At 46.5% G+C, this 21,250-nt stretch overlaps 1 protein-coding gene across 1 annotated transcript; it reads left to right on the top strand.

Moving 5' to 3' along the window:
- Positions 1-1,023: 1,023 nt before the first annotated feature.
- On the top strand, positions 1,024-6,279 carry LOC138521710 (telethonin-like). Its single transcript, XM_069634731.1, has 2 exons — positions 1,024-1,327; positions 5,728-6,279. Exons 1-2 carry the CDS (start codon positions 1,179-1,181, stop codon positions 6,140-6,142), a joined length of 564 nt encoding a protein of 187 aa, XP_069490832.1. The 5' UTR covers positions 1,024-1,178; the 3' UTR covers positions 6,143-6,279.
- The last annotated feature ends 14,971 nt before the right edge of the window (positions 6,280-21,250 follow it).

Below are 21,250 nucleotides of genomic sequence, written 5' to 3' on the forward strand. Positions count from 1 at the left end.
AAGGCCTAGTAAGATCGTTATTTTGTGCTCCCTTTGTTTCCACCTCCTTGTCTTGTCGCGCCTAGAAACCCTTGTGTACAGGCTAGGGTGACCAGACGTCCCAGTTTTGCGGGGACTGTCCCGGTTTTTGGTGCTCTGTCCCCCTTTCTCAAGATCATGTTTCCATTAGAAACTGCAGTGGTCCCGGTTTTTGGTAGTCATCTTTATAGCTGACAGGCATGAATGCAAAATCTGACACATAAGAAATGCTACGTTTTACAAATCAAGATAGTGTTAGTTTGTGATAAATTAATTATAATATGTGTTTATTTGAACAGTAACTCTTAAATTCCCTTCTCCTCCAACCTCTACTGAAGTGCAGTGCATTGACAGCCACTTTCAAGAGTTAGTCCTACTTTTATGTTAGTTGCCCTGTCCCGGTTTTTTACTTTTTGAATCTGGTCACCCTAGTACAGGCGCATCACAAATGCCACATCATATAATACCACACATAGTCAGAATACACAAGTTACTTACAGTACAAACGGGGGATAGTGTTTATGACCGGTTTTTTTAATGGTTTAGTTGGGGTGCCACCTCAGTTCAAACATCAGAACACCTAGATGGCTCTGGGCTAGATGCGGTGCAAAAATCAAAAATAAGTAAGTAAGTAAATAAATAAATAAAAAGATCAACCCATGGAGTTGGACTAGAGAGCGCAGTGACGGCCCACACTCATAAGAGTGAAAACAGACCTCATGCCGGTGGTCACTTGAGAGTGCAAGCGCGCTGCATTTGAGGGCCTGCGCAATAGAGACAGAATTCACACGCGCCTCTGGGCTGGGGCGGTCACATAGACTGTGATGGATTCCGGGTGATCTGCTGTCAGCGCCGCTGGCAGAGCCGCCTGCGTGGGAGGGGGGCGGGGAGGTTTGGGAACGGGGACATGAGTGTCCCAGGCCGATTTAGCGTCTTACAACACAGGGCATGAAAATAGCAGCGGGCCCGGAGTATAAAAGCGAGGCTGCCAAGAGCGGAGGGCGCACAGAGCCGCAGACAGACAGCGAGAGAAGCAGGCTCGGCGGTCATTGCAGGAGTGCTGCCCGCAGAGACACACACACACGCACAGACACAGGCGCGCGCAGGCCTGAGGCCAGTGGGATATCCGGGGGAGACAGAGACACACAGAGACCCCAGAGATGTCAGGCCGGACGGTGGTCCTGCGGAGTGCAGGGATGCTGAGCGCTGCAGAGCTGAGCTGCCAGGTGCAGGAAGAGAACACGGCCCGCAGGGAGTTCTACACCGCGGACTGGAAGGACCTCAGCCTGTCCAGCAGAGCCGAGAAGGGGTGAGTGTCTCTCTCTGGCGTGTAGTTACAGAGTGAGGCTGAGAGCGAGTGCACGGAGCCAGCTGACATGGGGTGGTCTGGAGTATTAGATAAAGTGCAGTTCGTGCATATAGGGTAAAGTGGGGGGACTCGTTGATATACCAATTGAATGTGGCGTCACATGAAATTAGCATATCAAGGTTCCCCCATTGAAAAAAGTGGGGGGACTCCGTCCACCTGCGTGTACCCTCGACTTGAGCCCTGCCTGGGTGTGGCTCGACATACACGATGAGTATGTTTGATTCCAAAGGAAAAATATTGCTAATGAGTGTGGCCCTGGTTATTTATTTATTTATCGGCTATTGATAATGCGCCTATACAGAAATGACTATCAGAGCTAGGCTCCATTGGCTGGGTGTGGTGAGTGAGTGCATGCCTATGATCTGGGTGAGCGACTGAGGCTCCGTTGCAAGGTAGAGAGCGAGAGAGTGAGGGCAGACCTGAAGAGGGTATACTGGTTCCGTCTCTTCTTTCCACCCTGTTCTCCACGGCTTCATGCTCGCCGCTCTTCCTTGCTTTGCTCCCCATGGCTGCCTCAAAGTTCATGGTGTTGCATAAGGATAGCACCTAATCTCTATCACTAGTGTAGGGTTGTCCACCACTGGCGGAAATGTGCTTAGTGTATGATCATCTTTCATGAGCAGAAACATGCGTTAGTTCTACAGGTGGCTAATACCACTAGCAATGCACACTGTCCAGGAATCGCCTAGCACGAGTAGTATGTTAAGTTGATGGTTGCCTATAAGTAGTTATAGGTGAAGTCTAGGAAACGCCCAACCCCAGTAGTACGTTAATTGGATGGGCGCCTAGCTTTGGTAGCAATGTGACGTCCAGAGAAAAGCTTTCACCATTAGTCTGTGAAGTTGATGGTTGCTTAGCATTGGTAGTAATACGGGAGGTCCAGGGACTGCCTAAGACTAGCAGTATGTTAATTTGATGGTCGCCTAGCTTCAGTAATACACAAAGTCCAGGGACTGCCTAAGACTAGCAGTATGTTAATTTGATGGTCGCCTAGCTTCAGTAATACACAAAGTCCAGGGACTGCCTAAGACTAGCAGTACGTTAATTTGATGGTCGCCTAGCTTCAGTAATACACAAAGTCCAGGGACTGCCTAAGACTAGCAGTACGTTAATTTGATGGTCGCCTAGCTTCAGTAATACACAAAGTCCAGGGACTGCCTAAGACTAGCAGTACGTTAGTTTGATGGTCGCCTAGCTTCAGTAATACACAAAGTCCAGGGACTGCCTAAGACTAGCAGTACGTTAGTTTGATGGTCGCCTAGCTTCAGTAATACACAAAGTCCAGGGACTGCCTAAGACTAGCAGTACGTTAGTTTGATGGTCGCCTAGCTTCAGTAATACACAAAGTCCAGGGACTGCCTAAGACTAGCAGTGTGTTAGTTTGATGGTCGCCTAGCTTCAGTAATACACAAAGTCCAGGGACTGCCTAAGACTAGCAGTATGTTAATTTGATGGTCGCCTAGCTTCAGTAATACACGAAGTCCAGGGACTGCCTAAGACTAGCAGTACGTTAATTTGATGGTCGCCTAGCTTCAGTAATACACGAAGTCCAGGGACTGCCTAAGACTAGCAGTACGTTAATTTGATGGTCGCCTAGCTTCAGTAATACACGAAGTCCAGGGACTGCCTAAGACTAGCAGTACGTTAATTTGATGGTCGCCTAGCTTCAGTAATACACAAAGTCCAGGGACTGCCTAAGACTAGCAGTACGTTAATTTGATGGACGCCCAACACCAGTAGTACATTAATTTGATGTTGGCCTACCTTCATTAATATGGGAAGTCCAGGGAAAGCCTTGGACTAGAAGTTCTGTGGTAGGTCCAAGGTCGCCGACCCACTAGTACTAATGCATTCATTTGATCCGTGCCTAACACAGTTAGTAAAGGGATCCGTTCTGGGTCCCCCAGCACCCTATGCCAAGGCTCACATGAGTGGATCTCCAGTAGAGGAGCCACAAGTAGCTTCGGGAAGTGGAACATGTCGAATTTGGCTCTCATTTCTGCAGAGACTTTCAGATCCTCACGCTCCAACACTGGACACACAGGGGTGCAAGGGGGGCAGAGTGAGTTCCCTGAGGACAGAAGGGGGCCAGGACTTTGTTGAGGAAGGTCCGTGAGAGTGTCATCCTGGAGTGGACGCATGGAAGCACTCCCATAGCTCTCAACCATTTGTGATGCAAAGGCGGGTGAAAACACCCGATTTTGTTTTTGGCGGTTGAGCGCCCATTGAAACAAATGGGCGTGCAGGAGGCTTGGCGGGTGAATCAGCTGTTTACAAGGCGGGTGACACCCTCCAAAAGCGTGTGAGTTGAGAGCTATGCACTCCTATCTTGCCAAGTCCCGGCTATATTTGGTGAAACCGCTCATGAGGTTGAATTTTTTATTTTTTGGAACGTGGCCTTTCGATGTTTTGGGGTTTTACATAGGGTTCGGTGTCAAATACTATGTGATCTAGTTTGGCATCATACAACAGTGGAGTTCGAACCGGTCGCTTTTGGATTCATGATTTGTTGTCGACTTGTGCAAGGAATATCACAACCAAGAATAAGGTGAATGACTCTCTGCTCTCGCCGTAAGCAGAGAAAGTGGAGTGCTTTGCAACACGCGCCCGAATCCTTTGCTATTGTTTCTTTCTTAGGGGCTAAAAACAAGTAAAGGAATTCAATATATGCACAAACGATAGACATTCCAACACAGAACATGTCAGGTCGAGACAGTAAAGATGGCGCTTCTCTGTAGCCATGAAAGGAAATCGGCCGGGAGGATTGCGCATGGGCAATGTGGTTGTCTTGGAAGCCAATCCGCCTGGGCCTCCTTGAAGGGCTGCGAGCGGGGGTCCTCCATAGTTTGCCATCCGGGAATCCACTGGAATGAAGCGCCTGCTGTGTTTTTACTGTTCTACACGGGCCAATAGTGCCAGGTCGAAGTCCCAGAAGGAGAGAGATGAACGTGGGCAGCGTTAATCCCCGGGAAACAGCATGTTTTCATCCCCCCTGACTCTTCTCTTTGTTCCTAATCTTTTCTTTGCTTCCTCATTCTTTTCCCCTTCTTTCTTTTCCCCTTACTTTGCTAGCTGCAGGCCTCTTGCTATCCTTTCCCTCCTCCCACCGTTGTTTTTCTTCCCTTTCCCTATCCCTTTCTCCTCCCTTCCTTCACTGACATCTTTTGTTGCTTTAATCCCCCTTCTCTTTACATTCGTTCCTCCCCTTTTCTTTCTTTACTCCCTTCTTTTTCCTCTTCTCCCTTTCCCATTCCTTTGTTTCTTTTCTACTACCTATTTCCATCCACCTTTAATATATACATTTACTGTCTTCTCTCCTGCTCTTCTTTTCTCCCTTCATTCCCTCCTTTCCTTTTCTTCTTTGCCCTTTCCCTTCCTTCTTTAGTTGTCTTCCTCCTCCTCTCTCCTGCTCTTCTTTTCTCTCTTCATTCCCTCCTTTCCCTTTCTTCTTTGCCCTTTCCCTTCCTTCTTTAGTTGTCTTCCTCCTCCTCTCTCTTTCTATAACTTTCATCACCCTTTCTCTCTTTGTCTCAGACCTTTTTTCTCCTTGTTCATTCTCATAATTTCTTTCATCATTTTTTCTTCATAAAGAGTGCCCATGTGGATATCCGTCCATGTTGTAGTACCCATCATGGCATTCCAGTTCTTTGATAGTTCTGCAGCATGACAGCCATGTTTCAGCCTTTCACCTTCTCAAGGTTGACACAGGGCACTTTTGAGGTGGGTTGTAGTAAAACCATGCAGCCTGTGAGTTACTATATCCCTAAAGGAGGCCCCACAAGAGCAGACGCCACCAACCACACATGCGCACTGGTGTCCCTCCAGCATGATTTAGTTCACCCATGTAATGCTGGGGGGGACGTCTGATGGGTAGTATACAAGAGCCAACGTATTCTCTTGGGAGGATAGCTCAGGGGCAATGTGCTCGCCTTGGTAGCAAGACGGTATTGTACAAAATTACCTATTCCCAAAGGTTTGACCCCCAAAAGTTCAACCCCCAATTTTCCACACATATATATGTGGGGGGGGGGTAAAGTGAATAAAAAATGTATAGGGGTAAGGTGGGGGAGTTGTGAGGGGTCTTCCCCAACATATATATTTGTGGAAAATTGAAGGAAAAAAACATGAATTTTGGGAGTCAAACTTTTCAGTTCGGTAAAATCACTTAGATCCAGCAAGACGACACGAGCACCACAGGTTCGATTCCCGGATCTGCGCTTAGAAAGCTCTGGGTATTAAGCACGTTATAAATAACCAATCATATCATATATTCGATTTGTTGCTTCCACCCCTCGTTGATCAGAGACTCTGACACTTTGCCTCCCTTTCTCTCTCCACAGCTGCTGCATGAGGGAAGCCAATGACCACCGGAGGGAGACCTACGCCAAGCAGCACGAGGTCAAGTTCCTGGTCCAGAGGTCCCCCTGGAAGGTCATGAAGCTGGGCCGCCTGGGTGAGAACCAGAAGGAGTATCACCTGCCCTACGAGCGGGCCCTGCCCATACCCATCTTCAAGCCTGTGGATCTGGGTGGCAAGACGGAGCGGGTACCCACCCCGCAGCAGCTGCGCAGCATGATGGAGTTCGAGAGGGCCCTGAGCAACCCGGGCAACGGCCTTTGCCGGGACAAGAAAATGGTTTCCGAAATCACCAAGGACTTGCCCCCGGTCATGCAGCCCGTTCGCATGGAGTTTGGGAAGGTGCCCCTGCCACGGTCCCTGTCCCGAACCTTGTCCCAGGAGGCCCAGCGAGGTTAAGAGTCTAACGGGGTGATGGAGATCACTTGACTGTGCTTGTGTTTCAACGCTCTCTCTAGAAAATCCGATGCCTTCCGGCAGTAGAGCTCTGTATGTGTTGTGTTAGGAACGGCAGCAATGCTTTGCAAACCAAGGTCCCTGAAGACCAGGGCTACGATAGCGCTGCCGAATAGACAAACTGGTGGTTCAGAGCACCAAACACCCTACACTGTGTGGGCTCTGAGGTAACGGGCCTGGGCAGTGGAACCTGGCCTGGGATTTCTGCTGGCCCATTCTGGACTAAAGGTCTGGAAGATTCCAGGTGGAGAGGTCGGGCGGGCACCAAAAGACAATAAGGCAAAGTAGTTAGGTGGTACTGCGAGGTGGGGGGCAAGGAACATGGCCAGCATCTACCTCCAGGAATTGGGAGGGTGGCATCTACTGCTGAGTTTGGGCAGCCTCATCCCCTGGCTCACTGATGGCGGATGCCACGAGTCTCTTCTCTCAGGGCAATCATCAGGACAGCAAGTGGCCGAGTGCACTATTCCATAAAAGTAAGGCCAAGGTGATGAGTGGGCCAGATGGGTGGGAGTAACAGGCCCTTTGCTAGGCTGTGGTAGTGGGAAGATCTTATTTCGCTAAGAGGTTGGGTCAGGAATAGCTGGTGATTGCGCCCTTTCCTGGAGGAAAACGAAAAGCCCCCGGAAGCCCTCAGGCAAAGCTTCCCCTAGGCCCTCATGCTGGCTTACCAATATGGTCTTCACGTGAGGGAAGCATTGACTTCCGCCTCAGGGCCACCCACTGGCTGGCTTCATAAGGTCATCGGAAGGCCGAGGCTTTCCAGGGTGATGGGGGAGCGTTTTTGGATGCTTCGTCAGAACAATGGGGTGAGGGGAGAAATGCTGTAGGCAAGTGGTGAAAGTACCCGATGTGGTGCCAGTCAGATGGGTTAGAGAGCTAGTCCAAGGGGCGTGGGGGCGCTGGTGGCGCGAGCCGTTGGACCAGTTCAGTGTTTTTAGGAGAGGGCTACCACAAGGGGGAAATGGTGGACTCGTGAGCCTGTCCAGTGCTGTGTGCTGAGTGGTACTGCTAGGGTGACGTAATGGCCCAGTCCATAAGAGGAGAGTCCCAGGGGTTGTCTCTGAAAGGACTCTTGTGTGAGCATGTGTGACCATCGTTACCCTAATACCCGCATTTTCTCGGCGACTAATGTGTCATAATGCGTGTGCAAATATATTCACTTTGAAACCATGCTTGTAAGAGAACGTTATTTTTCTATAATGTAAGAACTAATGCCACGTTTTTGCGGTATGATAATAAACGGCGCCAGTTGCTCCTTGGCTTCGGCATGTGCGTTGTATTTCCTCTCGTGGTGTTTTTCTGATTTTGGGGGAGTTTGTAGTGGGAGAGGGGAGGAAGACAGCGCCTGCCACACCAGGAGGTGCAGCTGGGCACTGAAAGCCGCGTCACGCCACATGAGCCAAAGAACGCAATCAAATGAAGACCTCCCCCGAGTTTGGAGAGTTTGTCATCGTTACATTCTTAAGAGTTTTCAGAATTCAAACTGCACGAGAAGACCTCAATGCACTACCTGTATAGGGAGCTTTCCTCTCCTGAACTTCCTCTGCCCCAATTAAGCCTATGGGAAACTCTGTGTACTATATAACTTCAGCTGCAATTGCACAATTGCATGCAGCACCTTACACTGTCAGTTTACGTGTCCTTTCCAGATACCCCCTAGACCTGAGCCCATTATGAGAGTGGCTTTACACCCATGGCTTTAAGTGGGCCAGGGCTAGCCAGGGCTCAGTCCCGGCAATCTCCAAATATTGCCCTTGAGCCAGAGCTTGGCCAGGACTCCCCGAGATAGGGCTCCTGATCCAGGGCTCTACCAGGGCTCCCCAAACTGAAGTCCCTCACAAAATGTCTTTAAAAATATGAGTGGCAATACTGCTCTTTGGCAGAAGATGTTGCCTTCAGTAATGTTTAGAATCACAGCATCAGTTAAAGAAATTAGAAATTAGGTACTTTTCAAAAAGCAAAAGGAAATGATAAGAGAATACATTGTTTGATTTTTGCCACACATTGTATTAAAGTATTATCATTAGAATGCCTTTATTTAGTATTTATGAATAATGGATTTCTTTCAGAAGAACCGTGGGAATGCATGTCAAACTGACCCCTTTTGATTTCATGTTCTGTTTCATATTTGAATATATTTATTTTGGTCAGCATTTTTACACACATAAACCATATCTAAATACATCTTTCAAACCAGAATGTTTACCCTTTAATTGCAAATGCGTAACCTTGATTGGCTCTGTTGGGCAAATCCTTTGATTACACGGGCCACTCCTCTTTAAAAGCTTTATCAGCTACTTGGGATTTGCAACTGGGCAAGATCCTTTTTAGGACCTGCCCCCAAATATTACATCACAACGCATTAGGACCCCCTCAATTTCTTATCCCACTTAAAGCCCTGTTTACACCTCACCGCCATCACCGGCATCATTCCCTCCCTCCCGGCCCATTCCCAGACTTGCCCCTCCTCCACATTGTCATCCACTTCCGGTTCAGTGAAGCCAGAGAGAGGACGACGGTGCCACATGCATGCAGGATTCTGTGCCTCGGGAGGGAGGATGGAGGCATCATTTGGAGGCCATCTTGCCCATCACAGCTGAGAGGTTAGGGGTAACGTAGCAGTCGGTGAAGCAGGGAGACAGAGAAGCGTTATTTCTGCAGCCAGTATACTGCATGCAGCGTTGCTGTATTGGCATGTCACCTGCATAGGCATTTCTGAGGGCTTCCCGCCGAAAAGCTGGTTGCTGCTGCTCCTGAAAGATGATCATACAGCCAATCACATGTCACGAACGTGCAAATGAAAGACAAAAACCTTCTGTGATGGGCCCTGTCAAGTGCTGACTAGACCCTGTACCTCAAAGAATTCAGCTATCACACAAACAAGCCTTGCAAATGCCAACAGTTTGGGCCTTTATGTAGGCATGGGAAAGGCATTTGCCAGGCACTGCCGTTGTGGTATTAACTGGCCATTGATGGCAGCAGGTGCAACATGGTGCCAGTTAACAAGGGGGGTCCTGGGAGTCCCTCTGCCAGACATTAGTCCTGGTTACAAGAGACTTACCCAGAGTCTTTAGCTCACTATCTTTCACAGAGAAGAAATATCCCAAACATATCAGTCTTTGTCCTGCCCTGGGGCAGTCCAGCACCGAAATGCTAGGCAATTCTCCTCTGAACAAGAGTACCAACAGAAACCCCAGACACGTGTTTCGGTCTTTTATTTTGCTATTTTCACCCCGAGTGGGACAGGTATGCCCAGACGTGGGTCCCGTGCCTGCTGGGCCTAGAGACTCAAGCTACTCCTCACTGATGATGCCCATCAAGGTTGAAACATGTCTGGGGATGCTTGTGGTCTCGTCCAGAAGGGATGTGACCTAGCAGTTCGGGCTGGACTACCCCTTTGGGGGTGGGACCAAGCCTGATTTGCATATGGTCTTTCCCCTTTTGTAATGGCTTGGCAGGCGAAGAACGATGGTCTGGAGGGTTGCCCAGAGCAATGCCAGAGGTTAAGATTTATTCTAAACCTTCCAGCCATCACCACTTTTGTTTTGCAACATGGTGCCAGTGCATTGGTATTTAATAGCAGTGCCTGGCAAATGCCCAATACTTATACACAAGCCAAAAATGTTGGCTTCGCCAATGCTTGTTTTTAACAGGACTTCAGTGAAGGACACACATAGTGGCTTATAAATCGAGTGGCTGAAGCCAGACCAGGCCAAGACATTGTTATTACTCCGGAACAGCGTTAACAACTCCAATTAAGTCATTAACGCTCAGAAGACTGTTTTGGAAAAACACTGCCAGGCAATTTTGAGTGTAAAGTTTGATGGTTCGGTTTGAGTAAAGCAAGCTCAAAGAGTTCCCACGAGGAGTGGTTTGGGGCAGGCAGGAGTAGGAACTGGGTGGGAATGGCCACAGGGATTAGCATGGCCATGGGCAGTCAATGGGTCAGCAAATAACCAAAGACCAACAAGCTTTGTGTCCCTCTGCATATGCCATTTCTCCCTATCTGTACTTTAATGCAATCATTTTAGCTTATAGGTGGCGCAAAAGCGCCACCTAATAGCCCAAACTAAAAAGGTGGAATCCCTTTGAACCCAAAGTTGTGCTGAAATCACTAGTACATCAACACACAAAGGCTACGCTTCCCCTATTTATGTGGCTCTTGCCTTAGAAAGCAGTAATGTGCTGCCTGCCTGCCTAAGAGGGATACTCATGTTATCTGAATGTCTTTTCACATCTGACACCGACAATAATGTTAAAACTTTTTCAAGCCATATTGATTATACTTTCGGGGGGGGATACAGCCACTTCATTCTTTCCTCGACTGAGTGTGCCACCATATTCCTATCAGAACCAATGAGCACCCTTTTGATTAAAGGATATCGCAAACACTCGGTCGATGAGTTTCTGCCACCATCTCAGAACGTTGCAATCTTCAGGACCTTTGAGCCCTCCGTAAGTTTTTGCTTACTGCGGCTCATATCTAACTGTCCTGCAGGTAGACCAAGCCCTCCCCCATTTCATTGTTATTCTGAAATTTTTAAGTAGAGAAAAGGGAAAGGACAAAAAACATCATCATTCTCTATGGAGCTCATTCTCTTATGGGGCGTAACGTAAATAGAAGGCGTGAAAGCCTTGGCGTTCACGCCTTCCATTCACGTAACGTCCCATTTTTCTTAATTTGCACGGCACAGAGGAGGGATGAAACGTAAGTTCGAAATACTCCAGCATTTGCGCCGGCATGGATTTTCATGCCGGATCAAATGCTGGGGATCCCTATGGAGTCCTAAAAGCAGGCAGATCCCATAGTTACCCATTGTAAATGCTGCCTGCCTTGTACACATGTCAGGTAGCGTTTACTCAATTTGCATGGCAGAGTACGTGTACGCCTCTTTTTGCCTTGTCCTTTTGCACTCTGCCATGCAAATAAGGAAAATTTGTCAGCAGGGACCCATCTTTTTAAAGTCTACATGTAACGCGTCCCCACTGTTAAAATTATGGGGAACTCGAAAATGAGCCCCTATGGGTCTTTGGAAATCCAAATCTGTTACTTCTGATTCTTCTATTAGAGGACCATTGTTTCATTTCCTTGACACTTCTGAGAAACTCTAATTTCAAAACATTTCTGTGTGTTAAATTGTAGTTGATTTCTACTTGCATAGTTCCAGGTTGCCTTTAAACTACGTGGCAGGCACACAGGATTGTAGCCAAAGGGATTCAGGTTGTCTGCGTAACTCAGCCAATTTATTGTACTCGTCCCAAATCTTGGGGCTGATTTCTTCACTGCCACTAGGAACTCTGTCAGATCCGCTAAATAGAGATTGACTAGGCAGGGAACTCAGACCCACCCCTCCTTTAGACCTCTCATTGCTTGTATCGGAGCTCAATCATTTCCCTCATTATGTAATCTCACACACAAAACAGTATCACAATGTATCCAGTCATTTTATTGCAAACAAAACAGAGTGGTAAATTTCAGAGAGGACCATGACAGTGCAAACATTAATTAAATAAATAAAGGGTAGTGGGGTAAGGGGCTGAAATGGGTCGTGATGGTTTGGGATGGTGTTAAAAGGTTAAAAAAACAGGGGTCCTGGGGAGGGCTCCGAATTTAAAAAAACAAAAGAAAATCAAAGTTTTTCAGTGTTTTGTCCACAATGAAATTTACCACTCTCTAATTGTGGTCGTTAAGATCACATATAACCTAACAATCATTTCTATAGGCCCTGAAGGATACCCTATTTTCTATTTTTGACCACAACCTATTTCTATTAACCGTGTTGTATGTGGCTGTAAAATCTAAAAAGGCCACACAAATGTGCAAGGCTGTCTAATAGAAGGCCTGCTATATTTAAGCATGCAAGATAAGTCTGCATTCCTGCGTACCCATAACTTTCCAGAAAGCAACTTGCTTCCTCAACAACATATGTGTTTGTTTCAGCCACATCATAAGCTGCTCAAGAACAAAGATGCAAATGCTTTGCCAGTGGTATCCAGTAGGGTGATAAGTCTCTAATGAGACACCCATCCAGATTGCAAAATGGATTCAGTAAAGTGCTACTGCCACACTCTCTATGATTGGCTGGGTTCATAGACATAATTTCGAATACAAAATATTCGAAAGTCAAAAAGTCGAAAAAAAAAGTCGAAAAAAAAAATGTCGAATTTCTTTTTAATGACGTTTTTTTTTCGAAATGGGGGGTTCCCCCCCCAACCCCCCCTTTTTTTTATTTTTACCTATTTTTTTCACAGAAACTAGAGCCCAAAAAAAAATATCGAAAAAAAAAACAATTCGACATTTTTTTTTTCGACATTTTTGATTCGACTTTTTTGACTTTCGAAATTATGTTTTCGAAATTATGACTGGACACCGATTGGCTGTCATCTCCCAAACAGGGAGAAGCCATCTAATCATAGAAAGTGGACTTCGGCATCAAGTCACTATGGCAGAAACTATTCTGCCGAAACGGAATTACTGTTTTTCAGCTGAAGTTCGGCCGAATAGTGGCTCATAGCCGAAGTACTGTACACCCCTACTCTGTAATAAATCCTCGTCTTTCAATGCCTCCCAGAATGTCCCTGTGCACTTTGAGATTAATGCTTTTCATGTATCACTCCATCCATTTCTTCTTTTTGTGCATTGATGTGAAATTAGCCAGTTTCAATCCCTCTCTTTTAGTCTTCATTTTGGATGATGAAATTTCACCCATGAAAAACTTTTGGCAAATGTTAACCACCTTATTTTACTACGCAACACTCTTTTGCATTCCTGAATTACCGGATTAAAAGTAACAAAGTAACAGAGGGCGCTCCCTATTTCATCAGAAATAAGAAACTCTTGGAGAATTTGAAGAAGACAATATCAAAATTGTTTCTGAGAACCCAGTGGGGGATATTTAGTTGCACCCAGACACTCCCATGGCTGCCAGAAACCATTGTTGCTCGACGCACGTGTTCACTTCTTGAATGTTGCTAGCCGGCGAGTAAATACAACGATGGCCGTCATGTATCATCAGCTCTCCCTTCTGCTACAGAGCTAAGCCTTTCTTCACTTGCTGTCTGAAATGAACGCACAAAAAGGCATGGTCACTGGCCACCGTTCCATTGATAGAGACTTGCCAAGTACTATTAAACAGGTATGAAAAGGTATTCCACAGTAGACCTTTGCAACCCATTGTGCCAGGTGTATACGCCCAGGACTTCCCCCCAGTAGCGCCATTTAACATAGTCATGTCCCAGGCTCCCAACAGTTCAACCCATGGAATGCCTTGATCCTTCCACTTCCTCTGACACATTCAAGTTTCTGGAATCTCTGATGCTAACTTCTTTAAGGATTTCCAAATGTTCAGGGCCCACCCAATCAAATATTCCATCAAGAATAAATAAAGAGAAACAACTTACTCCCAATAGTAGGCAAGGATCGCCGCCAACCAGCTCCTGAGCTGGTGGGAGCTGTCTCTACTTTGTGTGTGATATGTATTTTCAATTTTTTCTTTACAGTTAGGCAACTGCCCAGATACACAAGCTGCAAGCAACTCAGCATGGACAATTTCAAATTCATGAATGACAACAGTTTGACCATTTTAAGCCGTCATCATTAGACCTCCCTTAGGACGGCCCGGGGCTCCCTCAGCAGCTTTCTTCATGATTTTTTTGAAAACCATCCAGATTATATCCACTTCAGTTCCAAGAAATCCTTCTAATTGTTGGCCCACACTTGCCAGGAGTCAATTCCCCAGGAGGATGCCTTATGGTAAACTCTCACTCATCTGCCACCATTGCTTACATCTTCACACACATTTTTAACTTTTTCTATTGCTTTCACATTCTTAAACGTAGATGGAAAGGTGAAGTGTAAACATATATTCACCCTACCTGCCTTATATCCTCCCTTAAAATGAGGTCCGGTCCATGTGTACTTTACCATAACCTAAAATCCCAAGTGAATCAATATCTGCAAAAACCATTTTTGCAATGGCCTCTGACTTAAAATATAAATGAACACAGGAAAGGTTAGAGTGGTCACACTCCACTTGGTCAATATCATATGTGAAGAAGACCCTCAAAGTCGGGATCTCAAAAAACAGTTGTAGGACATGATTCCGATTTAACGGCAACAAGTCATAATTTGTAAATAGCTTCCAAAAAGGATGAAGAACACATCACTCTTACAGCACTACTTAGGTGTGGGTAGGGGACGCCTTCTAGGTAGTAATGATTTGAAGACCCGTGTGATGTTTCACTCCAAAAATCATACAATAAGAAATACTTTTGAACTTTTTATGAGAAAAAGAACCAGGTATTTTCCAATTCAATTGGGAGGTTCTCACTCTAGGGGTGGTCCATGCCCCTTACCTCACCCTCCGCATGTACTCCCACCTCTCTAGCCCAGGCTTCCCTATTCCACCTCAATGCTTCTTCAATCTCTGTGACCACTGCCAGGTGAACCCTATTATCTGGATCTTTCCTTGACCCTAAAAGGGGGGCCTAAATGTTGTGGCCTTCTTTTACTCTCTCCCTCAGGAGCTCCCTAAGGGACCTGATGGGGTTTGCCCAATGGTTCTGTCTCTTTGCTTTTGAAGGAATAACTCCTCAGATGTTCCTCGTTTTCCCTCACACATCACTCTCCTTGTCGCTCTGTCGCCATCTCTTGCTCTCATTCTCTTTCCACACTCCCTCCTCTGTTCTTACTGGTCTCTCCCACTTTGCCTACCACCACCATGCAACTGGTCTCACACTCTCCCTCTCCACAGTTTGTCCTCTGTTCGTATCACTCGCTCTCTCTCTCGCTCGTTCTATCTCCCCTCGCCTGTCTCTGCCCTCCAACTCCCTCCTGGTCTTCCACACACACACACACAAACACACACACTCTCTCTCTCACAAACACTCCCCCGCCTTTATTTTATCTATTCTCAACTTCCCCCCGTTTCTCTACTTTCATTCCCCCTTTCCATTCTCAGCTTCTCTAACCTTTTTGTAAGAATCGATCCTTGAGCTGTTGACATTGGGGATAAGTCTCTTGCCTACACACTCCCACTTATCAACACTGGGTGACCTTTCGGTTCCATGTGTTAATATCTATGCAAAAATATCGCCATACAAAAATCCTGCTATATTTGTGAGGCGATTTTAAGGCATGGAACCTGTGGGGGATGCCCCCCCCCGTGACCCCTGCATTATTTTGAAGGTGCGGGGGCCACCCCGCAACCCCTGTTTCCAAAAACCCCAAAAAATATCCCCACAAAAAATATCGCCTATGGCCGTTCCAGACGGCCATATATACAGTGATATTTTTGGTGGGATGTATATGTAGTGATACCAACCTTTCACACAAAATGTTTGCATTTCCATTTATTTTCATGTTCTGCGGTGGGTTTATAGTGTTTTTAGTGAGTTTGCTGCAATCATTGTCCTATTAAAGTTCCTATATCTTTATAGACCCTTCAATACACATTCTTTTATTTTGGAACCATTGTACTAAAGCTGTTTTGGGTGGCCTCAGCTCAGACCCCTCCTGAAGACTGTAGACTGCCCTCGGCCCACGTCACCGAAAGAGCCGAAAGAGGTAAAACTGTCCGGCTTTGCCCATGTCACTTTTTATGTCTGAGATCACCGCTGGTTTAGTAGTAGTGTAAGGCTGAGTTCACGGTTTATCCCCCACTCACCCCTGTACAGCAGTAATTTCATCACACCAGGATTGGATGGAATCGTCTCCAAAAGTAGGGGACTGGATTAAATCTGCCTACTACGCGGTCTGTATGCCTGCCTTATAAAACCTTCCCTAACTTCAACGACCGGGAGAGGGAGGGGTGTGTTCGTGGAAGGTTCTGGATCTACGAGCTAGAAGACGTTGCTAAAGCTTCAGCAAGCGATCTGCATTCTTACCAATGACAACTGCTATTCAGCCCCCCCGCAGCCTAACCCGTAACTCAGCCTCTCCCATGCTGGCAGAGCGAGGCACCCTACCAAGACTCCCTATCAAAGCCAGCAGGAGGGCCTACAGGGCCTGCCGGGGGCTGTTGTCTGTGCCCACCTGCATCCGTACCCTTGTTATACGATCATCTTGCTCACTCCCGAGTGCATTTGGTGTAAAGCCCTATATAAAAACTAAATAAATAAAAAAATGCATTGCTTTCAGGGCTCCTGATTCAATCGCCGTCAGTGCCCCTGTTCTTCATCTTCAGAGGTGGAGAGTTCATGATATTTGGCGGTAGTTATTTCATCATCTTTAAACCTCAAGTGCTTTTTGGTCTCTGTGTATGCAAGATATGACAGAGAGAAATATATAACCAAGGAATTGGTTTCACTCCTCATTTTGCAGACTGACCTCTGCTGAATGGGAGGAGCTTTGCTCTCTGAGGCCCTCTGGCGGATTGTAATTGTAATTGTTTATTTATAACGCGCTTAATACCCAGAGGTTTCTGAGCGTGGACCCGGGGATCGAACCTGCGTTGCAGGGAGCACGTTGCCCCTGAGCTTTGATGTGCTGGACTCATTTTGTTGGGCTTCCTTTTTTACCTCATGGTTGTTTAGGGAAACATTAGTGGGACCTTTTATCAGGAGTGGTCTATGTCTGATGCTTTTGATATTTTGACTAAAACTATTTTTATTCTGTTGCCTCACATTTTCCATCCTGACCTTTATAGTCTTACCAATGATCACTATTCACTAATTTAAAAAATGCCTTTGTATGGACCTCATCTTCTTTAACACTTAATTTGAGTGCAATGTGATTGTTTGATACCCGCATTCGCTGCAACGCTGTCAGAACAAAGGTTTCAGTTTGGTGCCACCTACTCCTGGGGCTTCCATGTGCTAATATCGCTGAAAAAATGTCGCCATACAAGAATGTGTTTCTTTCTCCGTGTCATCTTGCTTCCAAGGTGAGCCCGTTGCCACTGAGCTATCCTCCCAGTTTGTTACTCACCAGGAATGAGACGTGTGTTGGGAAAAAACACCCAATTCACGGGTCGCTTGTTCAGAAGGAACACTACAAGGGCGAGGCACTTCCCATAGATGAACACTCCTGGGAAAGAAAAGAACCGAGGAAGGACACCCATCTGTTCTGTGTGAGGGATGTCGATGGAGTTGGCCAACAAGTAGAGAGAGTATATTCATGGAGGGAAATGCTTGCCGTGGATGAATTTTAGCCTTAAATCCAAAAATCTAAGAAAACACAAGCTCTCTTCCAGTCATAGTGGGCTGAACATAAGCTGGTGAAATAAATCCAACTGGGACTTTTAAAAGTATAAGTCTAGGGAAAAGGTTAGAAGCCAGAACATGTGGGCTGAAGTGAGACATTCTATGTGACAGGAGTCAGATCAGCATGTGGCATCGCATCTAGGGTGCAGCGCCAAGAAGGATGTCCATGTTTAAAATATGGACCGTCTGAGAAATTCCAAGGGGCAGTGATGACTTATTCCTTGCACAGAGGCTTCCATTAACTAAAATCAACTGTTTTAAGCTGCTGAGTCTACTACTCGCTTGCTGGTCATTGCTGCTGAGTCTACTACTCGCTTGCTGATCTTTGCTGCTGAGTCTACCACTTGCTTGCTGATCTTTGCTGACTCCACTACTCGCTTGCTGATCGTTGCTGCTGAGTCTACTTCTCGCTTGCCTGTCTTTGCTGTTGACTCTACTACTCGCTTGCTGGTCTTTGCTGCAGACTCTACTGCTCGCTTGCTGATCTTTGCTGCAGCGTCTACTACTCATTTGTTGATCTTTGCTGTTGACTCAACTACTTGCTTGCTGATCTTTGCTGTTGACTCTACTAATCGCTTGCTGATCTTTGCTGCTGAGTCCACTACTCGTTTGTTGATCTTTGCTGCTGAGTCCACTACTTGCTTGCTGATCTTTGCTGCCAAGTCTATTACTCGCTTGCTGGTCTTTGTTCCATATAAAAATCCTAAGAGGGCATTTCAAAATACTGCAACATGATTGCTCACTGCTCCCTCTGTTGACTAAGACAGTTCTTTAATCAGGACGTAATCATGTTTAACAAAAGCTTTGGTGTGAACACCAGCCTTGGTAATGGAGACAATTCTCCTGTGCAGATTCTGTCAACCCCCCCACCCCTCCAGAAATTAGTATTCCCAGTCTTATTTCTCCAGGAGATGCATAAAGTGCCTAGAAGATAAAGTAAAGGGGTCACCTCCGTTGATCTCACACAAGAGCTGACAAAGGATACTGTGTCCCTTCCTTCTGATCTACACTGGAGGTGAGGAGGGAATTTCAAGAGCTGTTGCCCCAGGCCATCTTTAGGAAACAGGCCAAGCTGGTGGCCAGGCGTTCAATATTGGGGCTCCCAGGTGCCACAGCCTCACCACTCCAGTTCGAGGGGGGCCAATTCAAAAACACTGCCTGTGTCCTTGTAGACTCTTTCCTCATAGAAAGTCTACGTGGGTCTCCCTGGAAACCTGTGACTCTCTGTAGTAGAGTGGAGACTTGTAACAACACTCTTCCCAAGTCAAAACATTATCAACAGACCTAACTGATAGTTCAGCATTAAGTAAGGAATGTGGGAGAAGTAAGTGGGCGCGTCTTGTTCACAAAATGTAGGTGGGTACCGTGAGGTCAGTAGACCACTTTGTCATGACCTACGTGCCCTACTCATCTGGGTCTCTGTCTCTGTCAACACTGCAGATGACCTCCCCACATTTACTTGGAACCCCTTGGGTGCAAGGTATGCCCCACCATGCACAGCACTCCCTTGCTTCCCAGCTAACTTTGCACTTTATAAATCCAGGGACGTCATTACACCAAAATGCGGAAGTGACATCACACAACTTTTGACCTGTGATGCCATCACAGGAAGTGATGTCATTTGACCACCACCCCGAAGTGACATCGCAGGAAGTGATGGAACACAACCTTTCACTCCTTGACAAAACAGGAAGTAGCATCACATAGCATTGTTCCTAAGTACACTATGAAAATTATAGTTACGATATCACTATAATGTGATATACATTTCATAGAAGAATGGATCACCATATGTATTGTTAATATCAGTGTGTATAGGCCCATATTCCCAAATTACTGTTAATGGCAGTATCTGCTCCTGCTTTCCCCCTCTCACTCTGGCCGGCCTCCCTTGGCGCTGCGCCTACCCCCACCTATGAGGCCAAAAACCTTGGTGTCATTTTCGACTCCACTCTCCCATTCTTCTCTCACATTTCTGACATTTCAAAAAAGTCTAACTATGAACTACACCTCCTTAGATGCACCCCATCTTTTCTCTCTTTCCCTCAGCGGCTCACTGTCTCCAGAGCTCTAGTTCTCTCCAGACTGGACCACTGCCACAGCCACTTCCTCAACCTCCCTGCCTCCACCCTACGCCCTCTGCAACTCCTCCAGAACAGAACCGCAAGTCTTATCCGTGGCCTCAAGCCCAGGGATCGTATCTCTCCAGCCCTGAAATCTCTCCACTTGCTTCTGGTGGCTGCAAGGATCAAATTCAAGGCCCTCTGCATTGTCCATAAGGCTTTCTGGGGCCTGGGACCTACTTACCTTCAACGTTGCCTTCCTAAATACTGTCCCTCTCGAGCCCTCTGCTCTTCTACCTCCAGCTTTCTGCGAGTGAGTCGGTTCTCCAAGCAGAGATTTGGAAGGAGATCCCTTTCCTCAGCAGGTGCCACCTTCTGGAACAGCCTCCCTGCCACCCTCCGTCTTGAGCCTGAAATTCTCAAGTTCCGGAAACTCCTCAAGAACCTTCCTTTTCTCCTCTTCCTTCTCTCCCACCCTTCCCTGCTAACCTAGCTCTCTGCTCTTCCTTCTCTCCCTCCTTCCACACAGCTTATTGACTGGCCGCCTGGTGTACCTCAGAGTCTCACAGGTCCCAGGCACCCTTGCTAGTCCTTCTGCACTTGCCACAAGGTCCCTCACCCACTCCACTTGTAATAAAACCTTGGGAGCTTCTCTCTCTGCACTTTACCAGTCTATACTGACTGGACGCACTTGGTCCCCTTCCTTCCCTTGCCCTCCCGCACTTGCACGATCTGAATGCATCTCTGCCTGAAGATCGTTCTGTCTGTTCTCCCTTGTCTTCACCCCTTAATGTGCACTTGGAAAAAAAACTGCAGAATCGCTGTCTGGCCTATTTGCTGTATCTAAACTGTTAAATGTAGAATATTCACTTAATCTGCCTGTGCAGACCCTGTTGTTTTTCCTGTGTTCCTTCCCTCCTTGAGCACTTTGAAACACTTGCAGTTTATATGCGCTATATAAATAAACATTACCATACCATAAACCACCATACCAATGCAAGCAGACATCCAAGGCCAAATGATAATGATGTGTTATTGAGTGCTTTATATAGAACAAATATTCATACAATATCATCCACCTGTGTTGGTACTCATTTATCGACCTCAGAAGGATGAAAGTCTGATTTGAGGTGTTTAAGAACAGACTAAATCAGTGACACACCCCCTGTAGTGTGTCTGAAATAAACCTTTAATCAGTTCAGCAACTATTGTATAGAATTTCAGAAAGACAAATAATTTGTTATTCCTATTCTTTCTTAATTAGGGTCACTGCTCAAAGTGTTACATTTGTGGAACCCCCTGTTTTTTTTAAGAGGCCTGAACAATAAAGCCAGCCACTACAGAAACAAAGAGCCACATCACGCAGGCCACAGCCAAGGAGTTTACATTTAAAAAATATATATAAATATATTTTTTTAGGGGTTGCAAGGGAGACCCCAGTGGTCACAACTGTGACCCCACGGCGACCCCCAAATGACGTCCCTGTATAAATCCTATTCAAGCATGTATAACTCTCAGAGACTTGCTGTCCCAGAGGCCCCACCACAGTAAGCATCAGAGGTGTTCTAGATCTCTGGGAGACCTGGCACTCCTGAACACCAGATGTTCTCCCCATCCAGACAAAACCTTCCTGTGTCGCTAGACTGACTTTGCCAATGCTTGCACCTAAGCGCACATTCAAAATGCATTGCTACGGGCCATCTAAGTTGGGAGGGTGCCAATATCTCGAAACTGTTCGCCAAATGTAGACAATTTAACAAAATTATCAGTACATGTGCAGGGA

This window comes from Ambystoma mexicanum, chromosome 13 (genome assembly GCF_040938575.1).
Source record: "Ambystoma mexicanum isolate Mex_15411 chromosome 13, UKY_AmexF1_1, whole genome shotgun sequence".
In the NCBI taxonomy this organism is placed as follows: Eukaryota; Metazoa; Chordata; class Amphibia; order Caudata; family Ambystomatidae; genus Ambystoma; species Ambystoma mexicanum.